Genomic DNA, 23944 nt, shown 5'->3' with positions numbered 1-23944 from the left:
TGCTTTTTTGTCACTACCGGAGATGGGCCGAAGTAAAGCGAAGCAAAGTGAATTAGATACTGGTCCAATGGGAATGTGCCAGCCGAGAATGGAACACGATTTTATTTATTCATTCACAGCATTCTTTCCGTCCACTGAGCATTGCGGGTTCCCTTTCCCACGCAGTATTACTAATTTTAGTTCTTCAAACAAGGCGCTTGTAATGAACGAGAAACGTTTTTCAACTAAATTTCTGAGCATTTCAGCAGGATGATTCATTACAATCCGTGTGAAAAAGACCAGTTCTACTAAAAAATAAAATACATTAAGCATATTACAAAGCACCATTCCGTTGTTGTTTTAACAATTTGAATTATTAGGTCTCTTCTTCAAAAAGCCTGCAGCTGCCACATTCAAACTATGTTTCCATATAATTCCTATAGATGGCGCTGAGTACAAACATTTGAAAAAAGCGAGTACTTTGATTTTTTTTATAATTTCGACTGATAAAATATTCTTGTAAAAGCCTTGATAAACACCAACAATGCATGCGCTTTGAATGTTTCATCAAGAACAGAAAAAAAAAGTTTGATCAGCGTCTAAACTGGTTCAATTTTGTTGGGGTCGAAAAACAAACGTTTCCATAGAATATATTAATTCAAATCCTCGAAATCGAATATATTAACAGGTTCTTCTAAAATGAGCTTACTTATTTGTTCATATTCACTTCCTAAAAGCGATTTCGGATTTGCTCATAACAATACAGAATTTAACATAAACGCATAATTCGATTTTAATTCAGATTCATGTTTCATAACGCAACAAATTATGATAGATTTTTTGTGACTCGTACATAGCATAAAACAAAAAAGTTCATTAGTTGGGATAAATCTCTCAGCACCGGTGAAAGAAATCAACCGTGTCAATACAAATGATAGATTGCGCTGTATGCGGTCAAAATTGAGCTCAAATAAATACGGTCAGTAGCAAAAGGCAACATAATCTCGAATCTAAGGGATCTAAGTCAAGCATATCATAAATTATGGGCATTAACCTAGCTACAACCATTCGTCATATACTTCTCTACACTTTGCACCTAACGTTCACATTGTGCGACATTGCGTTAGCATTGCTACCATCATGTTCGGATGATAGTTACAAATTGTCAAAACTAATTTACTCTCAGTCTCAACTTACACTACCAACCACCTTTATCAAGTGTTGGATTGAGAAGTCTTTTTCGGCAAGAATCCTAAAATTGTCTTGCGATATCAGCTCATCGTGAGTAAGTTTCCTTCTTGCTATCACAAGCCAATACGGTTATTCCTTGTTACCGGCCGCTGGTGGACCTTTATCGTATGTTCGTCCAGATGCGAGATCGTAAAGAACCGTGCATCACACTGCTTGCATTTGATCGTCTTGTATCGATCGTTGCTTTCGTTCACTTCTTCGGCTTCGGTTTTGGTGAGGCGGTTTTTGATAATGTCCACATTCGAGTGGCTACCCATTGAGGTAACGAACGTCGGCCCCAGTGGTTGATGGGTGGACCGATGTTGGTTCTGCAGGAAAGGTGTCACCAATGGAGGGACAGTATTATTATTCATACTACCGGCTAGCCGGGAGAGCTGTGGTAATGCTTTAGCTTTAGGAGAGCCGGACGAACCACCGTCACTGAACGAATCAAGCTCAATCCGCCCGTAGGTTCGTGCTTGTAAGAAACGATCAACAACCGGGTCCTCCTCAGGGGATGAGCTTTGCGAGTGAGATTTGAAATTTGTCCCGTTCGTTTCATCAACCCCTACCGCCGCTTCGCTCGTATCCACCCCGTCCAGTTCTCCGTCGTATGTGAGCACCAATTGGTAGCTTTTGCGGATGGTGAAAACACCCCGGCGGATAAACTCGAACGCCGAAATGGCGCCCTGCTCGCGAAGGAACATTATATGATGCAGCGAGCGGATCGATTCCGCCAGCTTGTACAGCAGACATTCGGTAAGATGCTGGGAGTAAGTCTCGGTAAACATGAATCGCTTCCGGCAGGCAAAGCATTTCTTCTCCTTGTAGTCCTCGGGCAGCGTGAATGTAATGCCGTGCCCATCCAGACCATTCAAATCCATCACGTCGTCCTCGACGAACGCCTTCTCTCGATACCCGAACAACCCGCTCGGTTCATCCAACTCGCCTAGCAGAATATCTAGATCTTCCTCCACGTTATTGTTCGGAGGCTTCGAGTTTGCCACGAACCGGTGCATTACGGCCACCTTTTTTGTCTGCTTCACTGCGTTTCTGTTGTTTGCAGTGGCTGCAAAATTCACCGATCGATACGAGCCACCGTCGCCGGTCGGGATGATTTCATCCCTTTGTGTTGCATTTTCATCGCTACCGTCGTCCTCGTTCAACAGTTTCTTCTTTATCATCGAACGATTGTCCGACAAATACTTGGCAGCCAATAGTCCGGTCATGTTGTCGATCGTCTGCCGACGGAAGGTGAACGCATGTTTAAGGTACGAGATGCACAAGACGCAAATCTTCTTCGGCAGCCCGTCAGTCTCTGTGATCTGGCAAGCGAAACGAAAACGATGCGAAAATAGTTATTCCACAAGCAACAAAGAAATCAACCGCAACTCACCTCGATGCCCGTTACTTCTGAAATTAGCGTATGAATCGGTTGCTTCCACCGGGCGAACTCGCGGTAATGCTCGTGGCAGTAGGCAGGAATGCGAGCAAAAATACTGTGCGATCCAGGACCCGAGCAAACGCGACACAGCGAATCGATGTTTTCAATCTCAATCTCGCCCACAGCGGCATTTGCATTCTGGCCAAACACTGGCTCCATATTATCACAGCCAAGGTATAGTACGGTAAATAGTGGACACTGTCTCTGCAAAAAAACAAAGACACAGTTATAAAACAGTCGATGTAGCTGCCAACATACTTCCGAAGCAAAAACGGATCTTAAAAGAGGACCAACTAACCAGAGAAAAGATGAACAGCTGTTTTCTAGATCTGTACTTGCTAGTTCTACACTAAATAAAGCACAGTACAGAGCGAACAATTGAGTCAAAAGTAAAACAAAAACATTAGAATACTGTTCCAGATACACAAATCTGCAAAGAAAAAGTTTATTGTAGGACTGCTTGCAAACAATTTCGAACGAACAACAAACCTGAAACTTTCGACAGAAATCAAGATCAATGGAAAAGAGGTCGCAGCATACCATGTAACGAGTCAAAAACCGTGGATCATGTTTCATCGATAGAGCGCCAATTGAGACATTCGGAATATGTTCTGGAGCGGCCAGCACTTGAGAAAGACCATCACACTTAATTTTATCAATCATGGCGACCAAAAGGATCCATATCCAGCGATTTCACACAGAAGAACAGTTTCTATCCGCGTTCTTTTTAAACCAATTGTCACAACAATGGTGGAGTAGAAAATAGCTTTGACTCGACCTCTCTTGTTACTGACCTTGGTCAGAAATAGTGAAACTGTCAAACAATATTTGACAGCATGGCCAAGGATGTTAAAGCATACCAGGTAGTGCCACTTCTGCCAATTTTTAATTTTATTCTAAGTACAGGTGAACGCCGATTATCCGAGGGTGTCGGGACCGATAGGTTCCCGGATAATAGAATTCCACGGATAATCGAACATATATTAAAATACGTGGTAAAAGAGTAAATTTGGCCCCGGGCTAGATTCTCCTCTTCCTACTGGTTCATATTAAGCGCCTGAAGCTATGCAAAGCGCGACGCATGCATTCTTTTCGAATATTTGATCGCTAACGGTTCGCTTAAAAGAACATAACGGTTTAAACTAATCACGCATTGGAGGTTGAATGCGGGTTAATATACTTTTACATGTTAAGTTACTTTGTAAATTATACCACACATGATGGACGGCATGAAACAATGAGTTTAGCAGAAGAAATTATTTGGAAACGGCGGCACGTCCGCTGCGAGCGCAGCGAGCGGACTGCGATAGGTCAACCGAAAAAGGGAATTTGGTAAAAGAGTAAATGAGGCCCCGGCTTTAAACTGAATGTATGCAATTGTTGATACATTAATTCGTTAAATTCATCCTACGAGTATTTGAATCGTAGAGTGTACCGTTAATTTCGGCTACGCAATCAAACTTCGGGTGCGGTATGAGGGGGGCCCACGGGCCCCCCTTATTTCTCAAAACTATAACAAACTCTCTTTTTCAGTAGACCTAGCGCAGTCCGCTCGCTGTGCTCGCTGCGGGCGCGCCGCCGTTTCCAAATCATTTCTTCGGCTAAACTCATTGTTTATGCTGTCCATCATGTGTGGTATAGTTTAGTTACTAGTAACTTACAGTAACTTAACATGTAAAAGTATATTAACCCGCATTCAACCTCCACTGCGTGATTAGTTTAAACCGTTATGTTCTTTTAAGCGAACCGTTAGCGATCAAATATTCGAAAAGAATGCATGCGTCGCGCTTTGCATAGCTTCAGGCGCTTAATGTGAACCAGTAGGAAGAGGAGAATCTAGCCCGGGGCCTCATTTACTCTTAGGTTATAAATCTAAATGTGTTTGGACAAATGCAATAATGAATGCTGAAAAATTCTACTCAATTATTCTTCCTCTACCCATCCAAACGTAAGCTAACAAGACGATCACTATCGAACGGGAAGAAAAATTGAATTGTAACCGGAAGGCTTACTGGAAGGGCAAACAAAATATGGATTTATTTATTATTTATTTATTTATTTATTTATTTATTTATTTATTTATTTATTTATTTATTTATTTATTTATTTATTTATTTATTTATTTATTTATTTATTTATTTATTTATTTATTTATTTATTTATTTATTTAGGTAAAAGAGTAAATGAGGCCCCGGGCTAGATTCTCCTCTTCCTACTGGTTCACATTAAGCGCCTGAAGCTATGCAAAGCGCGACGCATGCATACTTTTGAAATATTTGATCGCTAACGGATCGCTTAAAAGAACATAACGGTTCAAACTAATCACCCAGTGGAGGTTGAATGCGGGTTAATATACTTTTACATGTTAAGTTACTGTAAGTTACTAGTAACTAAACTATACCACACATGATGGACAGCATGAAACAATGAGTTTAGCCGAAGAAATGATTTGGAAACGGCGGCGCGCCCGCAGCGAGCGCAGCGAGCGGACTGCGCTAGGTCTACTGAAAAACAGAGTTTGTTATAGTTTTGAGAAATAAGGGGGGCCCGTGGGCCCCCCTCATACCGCACCCCCTAGGTTGATTGCGTAGCCGAAATTAACGGTACACACTACGATTCAAATACTCGTAGGTTGAATTTAACGAATTAATGTATCACCAATTGCATACATTCAGTTTAAACGTCCACAAGAGGTGTAGCCACGATCGAAAACATGGCGGCCGGGGCCTCATTTACTCTTTTACCTTTATTTATTTATTTATTTATTTATTTATTTATTTATTTATTTATTTATTTATTTATTTATTTATTTATTTATTTATTTATTTATTTATTTATTTATTTATTTATTTATTTATTTATTTATTTATTTATTTATTTATTTATTTATTTATTTATTTATTTATTTATTTATTTATTTGTTTATTATACTAACCTACCCTGCATATTAGCAATAGGGAGAGGAAGATAGTGGGAACATTGATGCGTTATTCACATCCCCGTGGGAAAATCCTCACGCATTACGTTAGTCGTTTGGGTAAGATTGTTGAATGTAGACAGCACCACCACCTGGTTGGGTGATGTAATGGAAAAGTTGTCCCGGCACCGCATCGTCGTCAATCATTCTCTGCTACCCAATTTTACCCGGGACTCCTTCAATATAAAGTCATGAAAACTAATAACATTCTTGTTTTTCTTTTTCTTTGTTGAACGCAGAACACAAGAATGAATCCCAGAGTTTAAGAAAAGTGTTCAATAATAAAAAATTATTTAAAAATGATAGTAGGCAAATTCATAAAATAAACACGGATGATCTTCTTTTCTACATTTTGCAGTCTTCTGAGAATGTTATCGATGGCGTGGCTTGTCTCGGGTTTTAGCTGTTCCCGGGCTTGAAGTTTGTCTTTTCAGGTGAAAGGTTTGAGATAAAAATTAAAAAAAATCGCATCACCCGTCAACGAAAAAAAGTGCTCGAGTAAATGTCGGCTTGTCGGCGAACGTCCGCTACCCGTGTGTAAGCGATCGATGATATGTGGTTTTTGTGATAACGAAACACAAAAAACAAAGAAAGTTTCTTCGCTGCACCCAGCATTTTTTATTTTCAATCAAAGCTATCTTATCACCCAACAGGAAATGCTAAAAAAAGTTGAAGAATTAAGAAATTCATTGGAACTTCGCAATACGAAGTTCGTCCGTATACGTGTATGATAACACACGCGAGTTCGTTCCACATTTATTATAATCCTGCTTAATGATGATGGCTTAAGAAAAAGAAGAAAAATAATCTTTACGATTCATGAAAGATTTCTTGAGGCCATTGCAACAGAGTGATAAGCTTCCGAGAATCCACGTCCCCTCGAGCACGCGTGACGAGAAACCTTGGCATATGAAATATGAAGCAATTCGCAGCTCAAAGATTCATATGAACAACGTCCAGGAATGCACGCCGTAAGGTGACCATGGTCTTAGGTCAGGTGAACAAGTACACTAGCACAAAGTAGCAGAATCGCCACGATGGGAACAACCAGCGTACTCAGCGGAATAGTTAAAATATATCAGAAAAGCAAACTCAGTGGAATGAATATATTTTATCAATAGTATATGATTTCTCTAAGGTTACATGCTAAAGAACGTTAGCTTATCAGAGTTTTAAACTTTTGGTAAAGTTGAATGTTGTTGTCGAAGCAAAATAGGTAAAACTGAAGCTTCAAATCGAGTTTGAAGTTTAAAAGGATCTCTATCGTTTCATTGAAAATTGGTTTCATAAGCTTTTTTGGGTAGCTTTACATTTGCCGCGATTTTTTCTCATTGGAATAGGGTACCAGTTCCAATAGTGTCGCAGTTAGTCATGTAACTAACAATATTTATTAGTGTTTAGAACACAATAATTTACATATTTATACCAATTATGATCGAAACACGGCTTTTCTTCTGAAAAACATCTATTTTCATCATAAACCATGAAAAATACATGAAAAAAGCGCATTTTTCTTAGGGTAACGGTACCAATAGTGGTGCACCTAGTAATGTAACTGACAATCTGATGTAATTTATAAGTGTTCGGAACACAATATTTCACATATTTCTACCAATTATAATCTAAACACAACTTTTCTTCTGGAAAACATGTATTTTCACCGTAAACCATTAAAAATACACGAAAAAAGGTATATTTCTTCGGAGTTGGGTTGTCCCTATAATGGTGGTATGGTTCTTATAGTTGTGGTATCGTGTTCCTATACTGGTGGTAGTACTTGGAAATGACTGAATATATGTTGACTGTGACTTATTTTTGAAGCATATTTCAAACAGAATGGCCAAAATACTCATAGGCCAATGCATTGTCTTGGTCATAGACCAATGCATTGGCCTCATAGAAATCTCATAAACCAATGCATTTTGCAGTGATTTATAGCCTTAAGGAAATCATAGCATACCTGATAAATTCTTAAGAAATCCAGCATAGTAGTACAACCTGTTCGGAACATATTAATTTTGGAGCCTTAATTTATTACCGAATGAGAAGGTTTATCTCTTAAACACTCCGCAGAAGATCAAAGAACATTTCATAGAAGAACAAATATCTCCATTGTATTTATTTCGTCTTAGAGCTAGAATTATATTCCACTACATCCACTATTGGTAATAACACCACTATAGGAGCATCTACCCTAGTTGGCAATTAAAATTGGACGAACTATGGCCTACAAGAAGTGAAATAATTCTGCGCAAAGAAAAAGTACGGAAAAACCATTGAATAAGACAGTCTTGAGATTGATCTTGACCAGAGTAGATGGCGATTAGATAGAAACGAAGAAAACGGGGGCGGCGATGTTCTTCTGGGCCGCAAGAAGCTCCTCCTCCGTAACTTCTTCGTGCTCCCAGAGCAGAAAGCTCGTTCCGCCGCTCCAGGATCTCGTGGTTCGCCGTTTGTACCGTTCTGTTACGTAACCGCCGGATGCGCTGCTGGATGTTGTGCAGCCCCCTAGTCCACTCCTATCTCGCCGTAGGTGCCATCGCGGAAAACCTATGTGTGAGTGCAGGACGCTGTCTCCGAGCTCGGCTACGCGCGAGCGGTCTCCTCCGCTGCTGACGTGGAGTTCCGGTGCTGTTAAAAAACGCTTAAACTAAATTAAGTATAAGGATTTCGCGACCTTTTGCTAAAAACTCTACTGAAGAAGGGTTACTATTTATCTACACGGTGTTGCGACATTTGTGTGACTTGTTGAACCCATTGGACCGGAATAATCAAGTTGCTCAAGTTGACTGTTGGAAATGTTCAAAAACCATGAGGCATCTCGGAGGTGTTTGTCGTTCTGGCCAAAATTTCGTTATGACTTTGTGTGGTTTCATGATTTCAAAAAAGCTCATTGCTCATATTTGAAAGGAATCATCGATATATTTGGTCTAGTAGAAACAGTTTTAATAAAATATTTTAATTCATCGTTTTATGTATCACTTGGATTAACCTACACTTATGTTGTAGTAGGTAAATTATTTCAAATTGCCTTGTTAAATAAAGGAATTGCATTATCTATATTGTAAACGTTTGTACGTCTGTTAGAAATTCCAAAAATATCGTTCATTTGCTAAGGGTTGTTAAATACATTTGGATTCTACTTCTTTCGCATCAAACGTGGGTGTGGTCGACTATTACTGATTGCGCTGTCAACGACAAATCGTAGAAGTTAGCTGGCGCTGATACTTTAAATCAGAAACCCTTCGTTTAACCAGATTGTTAAAGCTAGTGAAGAGAAAGTTTTAGTAGCACGATAGCAGGCATTAAGAGAAAAGGAATTTTATTGAACAAAATTTTTGATTTGATTGAAATTTGTTGGTTCATACTAATAAATTCAACTACTATAAAAATCGTTCCGTTTTGTTACGTTACTAACAACACGTACAGAGGAGCGTTTGTCCTCGATTGAGATCCGAGGATTTACTCCAGTACTCAGTGGACAACTTCTAACAGACTAAACTGCACGACCTATCAAACATATTTGTTTTTTTTTTTGCTATGCACACATTCTTTCATTCATAAAGTCAGCAAATTTTTTGAAGTTCTAAAATTGTCTCATTTTCATTCTCGATGGATGCTCTTTCAATATGAAAAGCTATGGCTTGTTATATGTTCCATTCAAAGTTAATATTTGCTAAGGATAGATTTAATCGTTCGAGTGTAATTTTGAACATTCTCTCGAATTCTCCAAAACTACAATGACATTTGATTCTATTTCCGCATACTCATTCATAAATCGTATACAATCCAGTGGCATTTTTAATTGTACGAACGTTAAAATGTTAACAATTTACATGTTTAACTATAAAAGAGTTGGCAATAAAATTTCGTTGGTTTGTGACGAGAACTGATTGAGTCATAATGTGCTATGTAAAACATAGAACTCTTCTATCTTCGATGTTTGATGATGTAACCATTGGATTCACCGCTTGCAAACACTTTTCGAGGTATTAAGTGACAAAGAGAAATGCTGCGTGAAAGTATTTTCAGAAAAAATGGGAAAGTAATTTATGTTTCACTACCAGCTACCAGGCGCCTCCATTTTGGAGCTCCACAAACGATACTGGGCGCTTCCACCGAGTACAATGATTGGTCTGTCAACAATGTGGCGGCCAACGTACCGTGTGTTATTGCATTGGTATCGGTAAGAAAAATAAATGTTTTGTTGCAGAGGCTAACTAGAGCTAACAGGTAGTTAAAGTGTACGGAGTGCTGACCCCATGGGCAGTATTACAGGCGTTGCCGGGAAAGCGGGTGATTTTGTCTCTAACGCACTTTATTTTGATATAACTTACCAACTGTTGTCTCCAAAGCATCTGGTATTGAAATAGCTCATCGACTGACTAACTGATTTGAGTTTGCCTCTAACTCACCTGACTTTGTCTCTAACCCATCTGGGTTGTCTCAAGCCGAAAATAGGGAATAAACAAACAAAAATTGTGTTTATGCTACATTGTAAAACTCCAAGAATAAAAAACATTATTATTTTTGTATGCTTCAAGCTATTCTGATGTATGTTTAAACTATTTTGCGCATACTTTTCGTGCATGCATACTTATGTCAACTAAGAAAGCATTGTGGTGTATAACCCGGTTTTGCTGCCATGATAGAATGCAACAGTGGTCACATTTGATTGAACAGTGGCTACATTTGACATTTTGAGAAGCTGGAAATCACGGGCGTCCTGCTGGATGACATCATCAAGGGTGGTGCGACGCCGAACGTGAAGGAGCATCTCGTGCAGTTGCGCGTCAAATCGCTGCGCGACACGGAAGACCTGCTGGCGCACGTCGGGATCGCCGAGGCGAAGCAGTTCATCGAGGATAACCCACACCCGCGGCTGTGGAGACTGCTGGCGGAGGCATCGCTGAAGAAGCTGGACCTCGAGACGGCCGAAGCGGCGTTCGTGCGATGCAGCAACTATCCGGGCATTCAGCTGATCAAGCGCCTCAGGACAATCCAGCTGGAAGCGCTGCAGCGGGCCGAGATCGGCGCGTTCTTCGGCGAGTTCGATGAGGCGGAAAAGCTGTACATGGACGTGGATCGACGGGATTGCGCGGTTCGGTTGCGCCAGACGCTGTGCGATTGGTTTCGCACGGTGCAGCTGTATCGGCTCGGGCCGGGCACGTCCGACCAGCAGATGGAGAACGCGTGGCGCGAGATCGGCCACCACTACATGAACATGCGCGCCTGGGACAGCGCCAAGGAGTACTACGAGAAGGCGCACCACATCGAGGGCCTGATGGACGCGCTGTACGGTTTGGAGCAGTACGACGAGCTGGTCGGCTGCATGCACAAGCTCCCCGAGAAGAGCCCGCAGCTGGCGAAGCTGGGCCAGATGCTGGCCACGGTGGGGATGTGCGAGCAGGCGGTCGCCGCCTCCCTCAAGCTGGGCGACGTCAAGTCGGCCGTCTCCAGCTGCATCGGCCTGCGGCAGTGGGGACTGGCGGTGGAGCTGGCGCAAAAGTACAAGATGCCCCAGATCAACACGCTGCTGAGCAAGCACGCGGCCCAGCTGCTGCAGGAGGGCAAGCTGCCGGAAGCGATCGAGCTGCAGCGCAAGGCGGGCCGCTACCTGGACTCCGCCCGGCTGCTGCTGAAGATGGCCGAGGCGGAGGTGGAGAAGAAGTCCGACTACGTGCGCATCAAGCAGCTGTACGTGCTGTCGGGGCTGCTCGCGGAGGAGTACATCGAAAAGCAGATGGCGCTGCAGGCGGGCGGCCCAAGCCGAGCGGCGGTCCTGGCCCAGCTCAATCCGGACGATGCGGTGCTGATCGAGCAGATATGGCACCACGCGGAGGCGTACCACTATATGCTGCTGGCACAGCGACAACTGCGCTCCGGGTTGCTGCATAGCGCCGTCATTAGCGCGCTCCGGCTGCGCGAGTACGAGGACGTGCTGGACGTGGAGGTGCTGTTCGCCCTGGCCTGCTGTGCCGATCGCTCGTTCGGCACCTGCTCGAAGGCGTTCATCAAGCTGGAGGCGATCGAGACGATCTCCGAGGGTCGTCGGCTGCAGTACGAGGAGCTGGCCATCAGCATCTTCTCGCGCTACGACCCGAAGGACAACAAGGTGAAGCACGTCAGCTGTTACACCTGCGAGACGCCGGTGGCCGACTGCAGCACGCTCTGTCCCAGCTGCGGCAATCGCTTTCCGCCGTGCATCGCGTCCGGACAGCCGCTGACCAATCCGACCGGCGCCTGGCAGTGTTCCGGTTGCTACCACGTCGCGCACCCGCTGGAAATGACGTCACGCAAGACGTGCCCCCTCTGCCATCGGTTGATCGCGCCGGCGAAGGGAGCGGTAGAGATTTAATGTTTTATTGCACACAAACACACACATACACTCACTTATTACGTACCTGCGTTCAAGTTTAGCGAACACTCCGTTTATCATGATCTTTTCTTAAGGTTAGTACACATTTTTCAAATCTATTGTTTCTCAACAGGTGAAACAGTTAACTGATAGCTGCAGTAACTGCGATGTTCCCATTGTATTATTTTCATTTATCATATTACTTTTAACATCAACTTCTTCACATTTCCGGAAAGCTACATCAGAAAAAACTTTCAAAAATATGAATATTAAGTATGACAGTTTTCAAATTATTATGAATATGAAAAGACGATGTTTTAGATATTGTTGGGAAACAAATCATCGGGTAGTATGAAACGTTGACTACGCTTTCAATTGCAATAAATGTAATACACAAAAATAAACTCGGAAGGACTCCGTGGAAAAATGGTTCAAATGATTGGTAACTAATTACTGGATGATTGATGTGATTAAGTTGACAACCTTCGATGAAATTACTCCTAGTAGAAAGAAAATTAAACGTAATAAAGCTAAATAGGTAAATAAGACACTGGACAACTACTTTAAACTTACTCTGTCTACCTTCTTATTTAAAAATACTTACTCTGCCTACCTACAGCGTAGGAACCGATAGAAAGATGGTTGATAAACTAGAACCATAGTTGATACCCTTAGCGAGGATAAGAAAACTTTACATTTTGATTTATAAATTTTGAACCATGAAGTGAAGTTATACAAAAGCCCTGGGAACGAAAAAACTCACCACAAAACCAGAAACACACCTTTCGGATATTTTTATTAAATACTATCACGCATGTTGTTTATTTGAGGTAGAACTTAAATGCGAGTTTATTGCTCAATAAGTTTCTTGTCCTTACATTTACATTGCTTTTGTACAATAAAAATAAGGCAATAATAAGTCCTATTTTGACATGGTTGTATTATTTAATATGTTATCAAATTTACAAGATCTCTTTTAAAACTAACAAATCGATCAAGTCGAAAACATCTGACTTTGCGGCCGCATCTATTTATCTCGACTGATAACCGATTTCGCTAAGATAATTCTCATTGTTTGGGCTTGCTGTTAATTCTGCGTCAATTCATGCTTTCCAAATTTGATTTAATTTCGACGTAAATTTCATGTTTTGAGTCCAAAGTAGAAAGTTGCTTCCAATCTGTTAAAAATCTATCAATATCCGTCCTGGTTAGTTTTGATTCACTTAACCGTTTTGAAAACATCGAAGCCCATTCTTCAACCGAAACAGAAGTTTTTGCAGGCAACTCATTTCGTATAATATAGTCTGCAATGAGAACATTATTCAACAACGCATAATAAAACACATTACGATTTTCGGAATCCAGTTGACCGAAGCAGTCGAAAGGATCTTTCTCCATCAAATAAGCGAATATTTCCAGTTTATTATAAGCATTTTCACTGTTACACACGCAGTAGAACAAAGCGTTCCAGTTTTTATCTTCTTCATTGATTTCCTTCGCATCGAAACCATAATGTTCAATGAGACATTTCGCCAAAGTTAACCAACCCTGCATGCAAGCGAAATGCAGAAGATTCCTGCCCCATTCATTGCATTTCCAGTTCAGTTCTCCATTTGTTTTCAAGCAATCGCAAATGATCTTTACTGACTTTTCATCAACCAAATGATTTTGCTCAAAGTAAAAAATCTTGCCGTAGCCATTGAGGTTACCACTTTTTAACTTGTCCATCAACAAAGGGATTCGGTTTTCGATAGGAAGATGTTCCTGCAATTTACACTCTCGTTTAAAAATATCCTCACCAATTTCTTCATTATCTTGGCCATCGAGGTTACCATGTTTCATATCGGCCATAAACCTATACAACATTCGCGCTGACGAAACAAAACGTTCCTGCAATGTACACTCTCGTTTGAAAATATCCTTACCAATTTCTTTATTGTTATATGTCGCATACCAAAAGACGCTCTTCCCTTTCGAATCCAGTTGACCGAAGCAGTCGAAAGGATCTTTCTCCATCAAATAAATAAATATTTTTAGTCTAGTTGAAGCACATATCCAGTTGCTCACGCAGTAAAAGAAAGCGTTCCAGTTGTTTTCTTTTTCATTGATTTCCTTCGCATCAAAACCATAATGTTCAATGAGACATTTCGCCAAAGTTAACCAACCCTCCTCGCAAGCGAAATGCAGAAGATTCCTACCCGTTTCTTCTTCACTGTCGTTCAGTTCTCCAGTTGTGGTCAAGCAATCGCAAATGATCTTTACCGATTCTTCATTAACCAAATGATTTTGCTCAAAGTAAAAAATCATGCCGTAGCCATTGAGGTTACCACTTTTTAACTTGTCCATCAACAAAGGGATTCGCTCTTCGATAGGAAGATTTTCCTGCAATTTACACTCTCGTTCGAAAATATCCTTAGCAATTTCTTCATTATTATCCGTCGCATACCAAAAGACGCTCTTTTCCTTCGAATCCAGTTGACCGAAGCAGTCGAAAGGATCTTTCTCCATCAAATAAGCGAATATTTCCAGTTTATTATAAGCATTTTCACTGTTACACACGCAGTAGAACAAAGCGTTCCAGTTTTTATCTTCTTCATTGATTTCCTTCGCATCGAAACCATAATGTTCAATGAGACATTTCGTCAAAGTTAACCAACCCTCCATGCAAGCGATATGCAGAAGATTTCTGCTCCATGCAACTGGAAATGGAAATGGAAATGGAAATGGAAATGGAAATGGAAATGGAAATGGAAATGGAAATGGAAATGGAAATGCTCTGCATTTCCAGTTCAGTTCTCCAGTTGTTTTCAAGTAATCGCAAATAATCTTTACCGACTTTTCATCAATCAAATTATTTTGCTCAAAGTAAAGAATCTTGCCGTAGCCATTGAGGTCACCACTTTTTAACTTTTCCATCAACACAGGGATTCGCTCTTCGATAGGAAGATGTTCCTGCAATTTACACTCTCGTTTGAAAATATCCTTACCAATTTCTTTATTGTTATATGTCGCATACCAAAAGACGCTCTTTCCATCAGAATCCAGTTGACCGAAGCAGTCGAAAGGATCTTTCTCCATCAAATAAGCGAATATTTCCAGTTTATTATAAGCATTTTCACTGTTACACACGCAGTAGAACAAAGCGTTCCAGTTTTTATCTTCTTCATTGATTTCCTTCGCATCGAAACCATAATGTTCAATGAGACATTTCGTCAAAGTTAACCAACCCTCCATGCAAGCGATATGCAGAAGATTTCTGTTCCATGCAACTGGAAATGGAAATGGAAATGGAAATGGAAATGGAAATGGAAATGGAAATGGAAATGGAAATGGAAATGGAAATGGAAATGCTCTGCATTTCCAGTTCAGTTCTCCAGTTGTTTTCAAGTAATCGCAAATAATCTTTACCGACTTTTCATCAATCAAATTATTTTGCTCAAAGTAAAGAATCTTGCCGTAGCCATTGAGGTCACCACTATTTAACTTTTCCATCAACACAGGGATTCGCTCTTCGATAGGAAGATGTTCCTGCAATTTGCACTCTCGTTTGAAAATATCCTTACCAATTTCTTCATTATAAGCCGTCGCATACCAAAAGAAGCTCTTCCCTTTCGAATCCAGTTGACCGAAGCAGTCGAAAGGATCTTTTTCCGTCAAATAAGTGAATATTTCCAGTTTGATTGAAGCATTTTCCCTGTTGCACACGCAGTAGAAGAAAGCGTTCCAGTTCCATGCTTTTTCAATGATTTCCTTCGGATCAAAACCATAATGTTCAATGAGACATTTCGCCAAAGTTAACCAACCCTCCATGCAAGCGATATGCAGAAGATTCCTGCCCCACTGATTGCATTTCCAGTTCAGTTCTCCAGTTCTTTTCAAGTAATCGCAAATGATCTTAACTGACTTTTCATCAACCAAATGATGTTGATCAAAGTAAAAAACCTTGCCTTTGCTATTGAGGTTACCACTTTTTAACTTGTCCATCAACACAGGGATTCGCTCTTCGATAGGAAGATGTTCCTGCAATTTACACTCTCGTTTGAAAATATCCTTACCAATTTCTTCATTATTATACGTCGCATACCAAAAGACGCTCTTTCCCTTCGAATCCAGTTGACCGAAGCAGTCGAAGGGGTCTTTCTCCATCAAATAAGTGAATATTTCGAGTTTGTTTGAAGCATTTTCTCTATTGCACACGCAGTAGAAGAATGCATTCCAATGATTGTCTTTTTCATTGATTTGCTTCGCACCAAAACCATAATGTTCAATGAGACATTTCGCCAAAGTTAACCAACCCTCCATGCAAGCGATATGGAGAAGATCCCGACCCATTACTTCGCATCTGTAGTCCATTTTTCCAGTTTTTTTCAAGGAGCCGCAAATGATCTTTACCGACTTTTCATCAACCAAATGATTTTGCTCAAATTTAAGAATCTTGCCGTAGCTATTGAGGTTACCACTTTTTAACTTGTCTATCAACACAAGGATTCGCTCTTCGAAAGGAAGATGTTCCTGCAATTTACACTCTCGTTTGAAAATATCCTTACCAATTTCTTTATTGTTATTCGTCGTATACCAAAAGACGCTCTTTCCCTTCGAATCCAGTTGACCGAAGCAGTCGCAAGGATCTTTCTCTATCAAATAAGCGAATATTTCCAGTTTCTTTGAAGCATTTTCACCGTTGCACACGCAGTAGAAGAAAGCGTTCCAGTTGTTTTCTTTTTTATTGGTTTCCTTCGCATCAAAAGCATAATGGTCAATGAGACATTTCGCCAAAGTGAACCAACCCTCCCTGCAAGCGATATGCAGAAGATTCCTGCCCCACTGATTGCATTTCCAGTTCAGTTCTCCAGTTCTTTTCAAGTAATCGCAAATGATCTTAACTGACTTTTCATCAACCAAATGATGTTGATCAAAGTAAAAAACCTTGCCTTTGCTATTGAGGTTACCACTTTTTAACTTGTCCATCAACACAGGGATTCGCTCTTCGATAGGAAGATGTTCCTGCAATTTACACTCTCGTTTGAAAATATCCTTACCAATTTCTTCATTATTATACGTCGCATACCAAAAGACGCTCTTTCCCTTCGAATCCAGTTGACCGAAGCAGTCGAAGGGGTCTTTCTCCATCAAATAAGTGAATATTTCGAGTTTGTTTGAAGCATTTTCTCTATTGCACACGCAGTAGAAGAATGCATTCCAATGATTGTCTTTTTCATTGATTTGCTTCGCACCAAAACCATAATGTTCAATGAGACATTTCGCCAAAGTTAACCAACCCTCCATGCAAGCGATATGGAGAAGATCCCGACCCATTACTTCGCATCTGTAGTCCATTTTTCCAGTTTTTTTCAAGGAGCCGCAAATGATCTTTACCGACTTTTCATCAACCAAATGATTTTGCTCAAATTTAAGAATCTTGCCGTAGCTATTGAGGTCAGCATTGTCTAACTTGTCCATCAACACAGGGATTCGCTCTTCGATAGGAAGATGTTCCTGCAATTTACACTCTCGTTTGAAAATATCCTTACCAATTTCTTCATTATTATACGTCGCATACCAAAAGACGCTCTTTCCCTTCGAATCCCGTTGACCGAAACAGTCGAAAGGATCTTTTTTCATCAAATAAGTGAATATTTCGAGTTTGTTTGAAGCATTTTCACCGTTGCACACGCAGTAGAAGAAAGCGTTCCAGTTCCATGCTTTTTCATTGATTTCCTTCGCATCAAAACCATAATGTTCAATGAGACATTTCGCTAAAGCCAACCAACCTGCCATGCAAGCGATATGCAGAAGATTTCTGCCCCATTCATTGCATTTCCAGTTCAGTTCTCCAGTTGTTTTCAAGTAATCGCATATGATCTTTATCGACTTTTCATCAACCAAATCATTTTGCTCAAATTTAAGAATCTTGCAGTAGCTATTGAGGTTACCACTTTTTAACTTGTCTATCAACACAAGGATTCGCTCTTCGAAAGGAAGATGTTCCTGCAATTTACACTCTCGTTTGAAAATATTATTTCCAATTTCATAATTAAACGACGTCGCATACCAAAAGACGCTCTTTCCCTTCGAATCCCGTTGACCGAAACAGTCGAAAGGATCTTTTTTCATCAAATAAGTGAATATTTCGAGTTTGTTTGAAGCATTTTCTCTATTGCACACGCAGTAGAAGAAAGCGTTCCAGTTGTTTTTTTCTTCATTGATTTCCCTAACATCAAAACCATAATGTTCAATGAGACATTTCGCCAAAGTTAACCAACCCTCCTCGCAAGCGATATGCAGAAGATTCTGACCCGTTGCTTCGCATCTGTAGTTCATTTTTTCAGTTTTTTTCAAGGAGCCGCAAATGATCTTTACCGATTTTTCATCAAGCAAATTATTTTGCTCAAAGTAAAAAACCTTGCCGTAGCTATTGAGGTTAACATTTTCTAACTTTTCCATCAACACAGGGATTCGCTCTTCGATAGGAAGATGTTCTTGCAATTTACACTCTCGTTTGAAAATATCCTTACCAATTTCTTCATTATAAGCCCTCGCATACCAAAAGACGCTCTGTCCCTTCGAATCCAGTTGACCGAAGCAATCGAAAGGATCTTTCTCCATCAAATAAGTGAATATTTCCAGTTTGTTTGAAGCATTTTTACTGTTGCTCACGCAGTAGAAGAAAGCGTTCCAGTTGTTTTTTTCTTCATTGATTTCCCTAACATCAAAACCATAATGTTCAATGAGACATTTCGCCAAAGTTAACCAACCCTCCTCGCAAGCGATATGCAGAAGATTCTGACCCGTTGCTTCGCATGTGTAGTCCATTTTTTCAGTTTTTTTCAAGGAGCCGCAAATGATCTTTACCGATTTTTCATCAAGCAAATTATTTTGCTCAAAGTAAAAAACCTTGCCGTAGCTATTGAGGTTAACATTTTCTAACTTTTCCATCAACACAGGGATTCGTTCTTCGATAGGAAGATGTTCCTGCAATTTACACTCTCGTTTGAAAATATCCTTTCCAATTTCTTCGTTATTATCCGTCGCATACCAAAAGACGCTCTTTCCATTCGAATCCAGTTGACCGAAGCAGTCGAAAGGATCTTTCTCCATCAAATAAGTGAATATTTCCAGTTTGTTTGAAGCATTTTCACTGTTGCACATGCAGTAGAAGAATGCGTTCCAGTCGTCTTCTTTTTCATTGATTTCCTTAACATCAAAACCATAATTTTCAATAAGACATTTTCCTAAAATAAACCTTCCTTCCATAATGGCAATGTGCAAAAGACTCCTACCCTTTCCATCATGGTATCGAAGTTCCCCGATTGATTCCAGAGTGTCACAAATCAATTTACATTCCGTTTCATCTTTCAAATGTGTGTCTTGAAGATATTCTAACATGTCCTTTGCATTGAAGCCTGATGTTTTGAGGACCTTTATCAAATCAGTAATCTGAACGGAACTGAAATCTTTCAACCTCTTCTTAAATTTGCTCTGGAAGATGTAATCAGAAATGTTACGATTATTCTTGACAGCATAATAAAAAACACTTTTTTTTTTCAAATCCAGATGCTCGAAACAATCGATAGAATCCTTACCCATTATATACAGGAAGAAATTTGATGTTTTGTCTGCAAATTCAGAAACACACACTGACATACAATAGAAGAATGCGTTCCAATTGTTTTCTTTTTCATTGATTTCCTTAACATCAAAACCATAATTTTCAATAAGACATTCTCCTAAAATAAACCATTTCTTCGTAATGGCAATGTGCAAAAGATTCCTACCTTTTTTATGATGGTATTGAAGTTCCTTTATTGATTCCAGAGTGTCACAAATCAATTTACATTCCGTTTCATCTTTCAAATGTGTGTCTTGAATATATTCTAACATGACCTTTGCATCAAAACCTGATGTTTTGAGGACCTTTATCAAATCAGTAATCTGATCGGAACTAAAATCTTGCAACCTCTTCTTAAATTTGCTCTGGAAGATGTGATTAGAAATGTCATTATAAATGCCACTAATATTATTCTTGACGGCATAATAAATAACACTTTTTCCATTCGTATCCAGATGTTCGAAACAATCCATAGGGTCGTTTTCCATCATATAAAAAAAAAAACTTTTTCTGTATTTTATACTATCCCAACAGTTAGTATATAGTAAATATTTTAACACACAATAGAAAAATGCGTTCCAGTTGTTTTCTTTTTTATTGTTTTCCTTAACATTAAAACCAAAATCTGCTATAAGATATTTCCCCAAAACAAACCAACCTTCCAGAATGGCGATGTGTAAAAGACTCCTACCCTTTTCATCGTGGTATCGAAGTTCCTCGACTGATTCCAGAGTATCACAAACCAATTTACATTTCGTTTCATCATTCAAATGTGTGTCTTGAAGATATTCTAACATCTCCTTTGCATTCAACCCTGATGATTTGAGTAATTTTATCAAATCAACGATCTGATCTGAGTTCAAATCCTTCAACTGCTTCTCAAATCTTCTTTGAATGATGTAATGAGAAATATTCCTGGTATTTTTAGCTGCATAATAAAAAACACTCTTTCCTTTCGCATCCAGTTGACTAAAACAATCCACAGGATCTCTCTCTAGCATATGAACGAAGATATGTTTGCTGTTATCTTCATCATCATCATCATCGCATACGTTGTTATTATCTCTTCCGCATCTTGATGCACAGTAAAAGAAAGCGTTCCAATTGTTTTCCCTTTTATTTATTTCCTTCAGTTGAAAACCGTAATGTTCCATGAGACATTTTACCAAATTTAAATCACCGTAACATGCCGCAAATTGCAACAAATTTCTACCTTTTTCATCAGTGTCATTAAGATCTATCTTATCGAGAAGAAAATGATAGGAGCTTTGACAACACCATTTAATTTTACAGTTTAGGTAAATTTGCCTAATAAAACGATTGTTTAGAATTGTTTTTGTTTTGTGCAATAAATATTCGACTGCGGATACATTATCAAGATGCAATGCTCGTGCAATCAAAAACTCTGTCCCACTATCAATCCCGGTAGCGTCTCTTATTTCAAACTTTGTAGGAAAATTAACCATAAGATTGTGATGCGATGAAAATCCCCTGTTCCATTTCTCAGATTGTGTCTCATTGTGTGTCTGGAGATGAGTGTTTTCGCAGTAAGTGATGTTATGCCGAGTGCAATATTCGTGGAAAAGATATTTGAACTCCAGTTCATCATTTTGCAAGTATGCAAGCAATTCCCACAACTCCCGCTCAAAACTATCTTTTATCACTTTCAAATACTCTCGATGACCTATGATCAAATACTGAAGAACATTAATTGAACGATATTTTAATGCTAACTTGAAATAGTACTCATAAGGTCGTTTGAATTCAAAATCATTTGAATTTTCAATGATAATTTTGAACATAACAGAACCAATCATGATGCAAAACTCTAAAATTGGTATACCACTGGGGAAGTCTGACATATTTTTTCTTATATGTTGGTTTAGGGTTGAAACAAAAATTATATTATTATCATGCTCGTGAATCGTATAGCAAAGTTCTTTATCCGATCCTAAATTCATTACATATCTCGTGAAAAACGATTCAAAGTTCGGTGTGTAATTTCTTTTTGTAAGGAATTCAATTATCAACAGAAGAATTGCTTCATTACATGTATTAAATCTAGATAACATTTCAGGAGTATCGATGGAAGCTCCTTTGTTTAATAATGTCACTACCCAGTGCCAATCTGAGCCGTTAGAGCCGAACATGATATAGCTGGAAGACTGAATTAAGATGTCAGCGCAATATGCGTAATCCAACGGAAACCATTCGAAATATGTGTCTCGTATATTAGCGGTATTTTTATCAACCCAATGCAATAAGAATTCAACCATTTTTCTATGGCCTTCAGATGGATTAAGTAAACATGACAATTGGAACGGAGTTCTTCCCCAATCGTCCCTTGCAGTAATGAAGTTTGGGTTTTCAGTTAGAATTGTCTCCATTTTACCTTTTGAACCATCAAGAATTGCCATATGAAGTGGACTTTTCCTACAAATCATTCTGTCTAAAAATTGTCTTATTTCTATTCTGACGATAGTGTCATAAATTTTACGTTTCAGAAAGTCTTTAACACCGGTAACATTTTGATTCGAATAAAACCATAGAGCAGCGAAAAACTCTGCAAACAACCTATGATTGAATATCGGTGTGTTATCTACAACTCCTTCAATTAGACCCAATTTTTCTGAACCGTTCTTAACTTTTTCCATGTAACGGAGTGCAGTATTTTGCATTTCATTCGTCAATAATTTCGCTATATCTTCTTCGTACATGATTGTGTACAAAGCCAATAGTGAGTGTGTTTCTTTGACCTTTTCTAATTTTTGTTTTGCATAATCGATTGCCACTACCGTTTTAGCACTAGCAATAGTTGAACCGGTTTTCTCAATGTTCAAGATGTCAAGTTTCTTTTCAACAAAACTTTCCACCATGCCAAGAAGTTCAAAACTGTTCTCACAATCTTCAATAATTTGTTTAAAAATGGATTCTTCTTCTACACTTATATACTTTTTCACCATAGGCATCAACAGCTCTATTCCCATCGATATAAACAGAGGGATTTCCATAAGGTCTCCCAGGATCTCTTTTAAAATTGTAAAAACAACACGACATGTCCCTCTTTGTTTTTGTTTTGCGCCGTCTGATGATTTGTATTCGTCCAAGTGCTTTGAAAGATATTGATCAATAAAAGAATATTGATCTTGTTGGTCGAATTCCACTAAACGGTAGCATGCGCAATCTTCTAATGCGGTTTCTACTTCGTTTCTCAAACCATACGGACGGCTAGAAAGGTACACCTTACGAATTCCATCAATGGTTTGAAGCGTGGACAATAATTTAAGCACCACCGTCTTGTAATGTGGCGCGATTTCGTCAAACCCATCCATCAAAATAACGATTTGTTTGCTGTTGAATTTATGTACAAATATTCTAAGCAGTATTAATACCTCAGAAGATATAGTTTTCATTTTGTTTCTAAGCTGCTTCAAACGACCGTTCGAAAAATCAAGCGCTTCCGCAATTTCTTGAGCATTATTGGATTTCTCATTTGAATTTGTTAGAAACATGTTATCGACAAGACAAGCCAAGTAGACAAGCTGGAAAAGAAATCTGATCGCGATCAGTTCACCCATAGCTTCACATTTATCCTTTTTTTGCAATTGATCAAAAACCATGCAGTATTCGTTTAGATTGATCTTAATAATCCACCAAGATGGACGCACATCCTGCAGATACGAAGCTAACCAAGTCATATAGTATGATTTCCCCGAACCGGCTTCGTTGAAAATTACAAGCACTTTAGTATCGGTTTTATAGAACTGTCCTTGGTCCTGGGTGTTTCCATCAATACCGGGGGGATGTGTGTGTTCACTGTTTCCATGCAATAGAATCCTGTTAAACTTTTCAGTGTCCAAGTTGTTATAGTCCAAAAATGTTTTATAACTGATTATATTCCCAGCTTCACTGCCAGGAAATAGTTTGGTAAGAGTCGTACCTTCTTCTCTAGCTGACCAAAAGCTCCAACTCGAAGTTTGCCGTAATTCGTTTTTATCACATCGCTGCCATCTTCTTTCAATGAACACGTCTTCAATTTTTCCAAAGCTATCCTTCAATTTGTTACATTTTATTCGTGGTTCACTGGAAAGCTGTAAAATATCTAAAACAAAATTAAGTTTATCTTCATCGAAGACAAGCTCACTGATTGATGTTTCGGTTCCAAAGAAATGTATGCTCTTGGTTTGATTGATTACTTTTTCTCTGCATTCGTGTGTCAGATCTCGGACAAGAAGATCCCTTTCAATCTCTGTAGCATTATAAGTTTGGTCGATAAGTATAATCTTTTTGATAGTTTTTGTTGACATGCCTTCAACCCGCCCTTCTATATATCCTTTTATGTTGGAC

The 23944-nt window shown here is 39.4% G+C and overlaps 2 protein-coding genes across 2 annotated transcripts; one reads left to right on the top strand and one right to left on the bottom strand.

Annotated features, from left to right (window-relative positions):
- Positions 1–891: 891 nt before the first annotated feature.
- Positions 892–2837, bottom strand: LOC131286858 (uncharacterized). The gene is made up of 2 exons (XM_058315862.1): positions 2606–2837; positions 892–2534 (listed from the first exon to the last, which is right to left on the bottom strand). The coding sequence occupies exons 1-2, from the start codon at positions 2810–2812 to the stop codon at positions 1284–1286; spliced, it is 1458 nt and encodes a 485-aa protein (XP_058171845.1). The 5' UTR covers positions 2813–2837; the 3' UTR covers positions 892–1283.
- Positions 2838–3489: 652 nt separating this feature from the next.
- LOC131285718 (WD repeat-containing protein 35-like) lies at positions 3490–11988 on the top strand. The gene is made up of 2 exons (XM_058314574.1): positions 3490–3516; positions 10339–11988. Exons 1-2 carry the CDS (start codon positions 3490–3492, stop codon positions 11986–11988), a joined length of 1677 nt encoding a protein of 558 aa, XP_058170557.1.
- Positions 11989–23944: the final 11956 nt, after the last annotated feature.

Source organism: Anopheles ziemanni, chromosome 3 (assembly GCF_943734765.1).
Source record: "Anopheles ziemanni chromosome 3, idAnoZiCoDA_A2_x.2, whole genome shotgun sequence".
NCBI classification, from domain to species: Eukaryota; Metazoa; Arthropoda; class Insecta; order Diptera; family Culicidae; genus Anopheles; species Anopheles ziemanni.
This window is presented reverse-complemented; position numbering and strand designations above follow the sequence as displayed.

Coding starts and splice junctions, on each gene's coding strand:
- LOC131286858 (XM_058315862.1), bottom strand. CDS start 2,812: ATGGAGCCAGTGTTTGGCCAGAATGCAAATGCCGCTGTGGGCGAGATT. Junction 2,535..2,605: donor CAGAAGTAACGGGCATCGAG/GTGAGTTGCGGT, acceptor TTCGCTTGCCAG/ATCACAGAGACTGACGGGCT.
- LOC131285718 (XM_058314574.1), top strand. CDS start 3,490: ATGGCCAAGGATGTTAAAGCATACCAG. Junction 3,517..10,338: donor AGGATGTTAAAGCATACCAG/GTAGTGCCACTT, acceptor CATTTTGAGAAG/CTGGAAATCACGGGCGTCCT.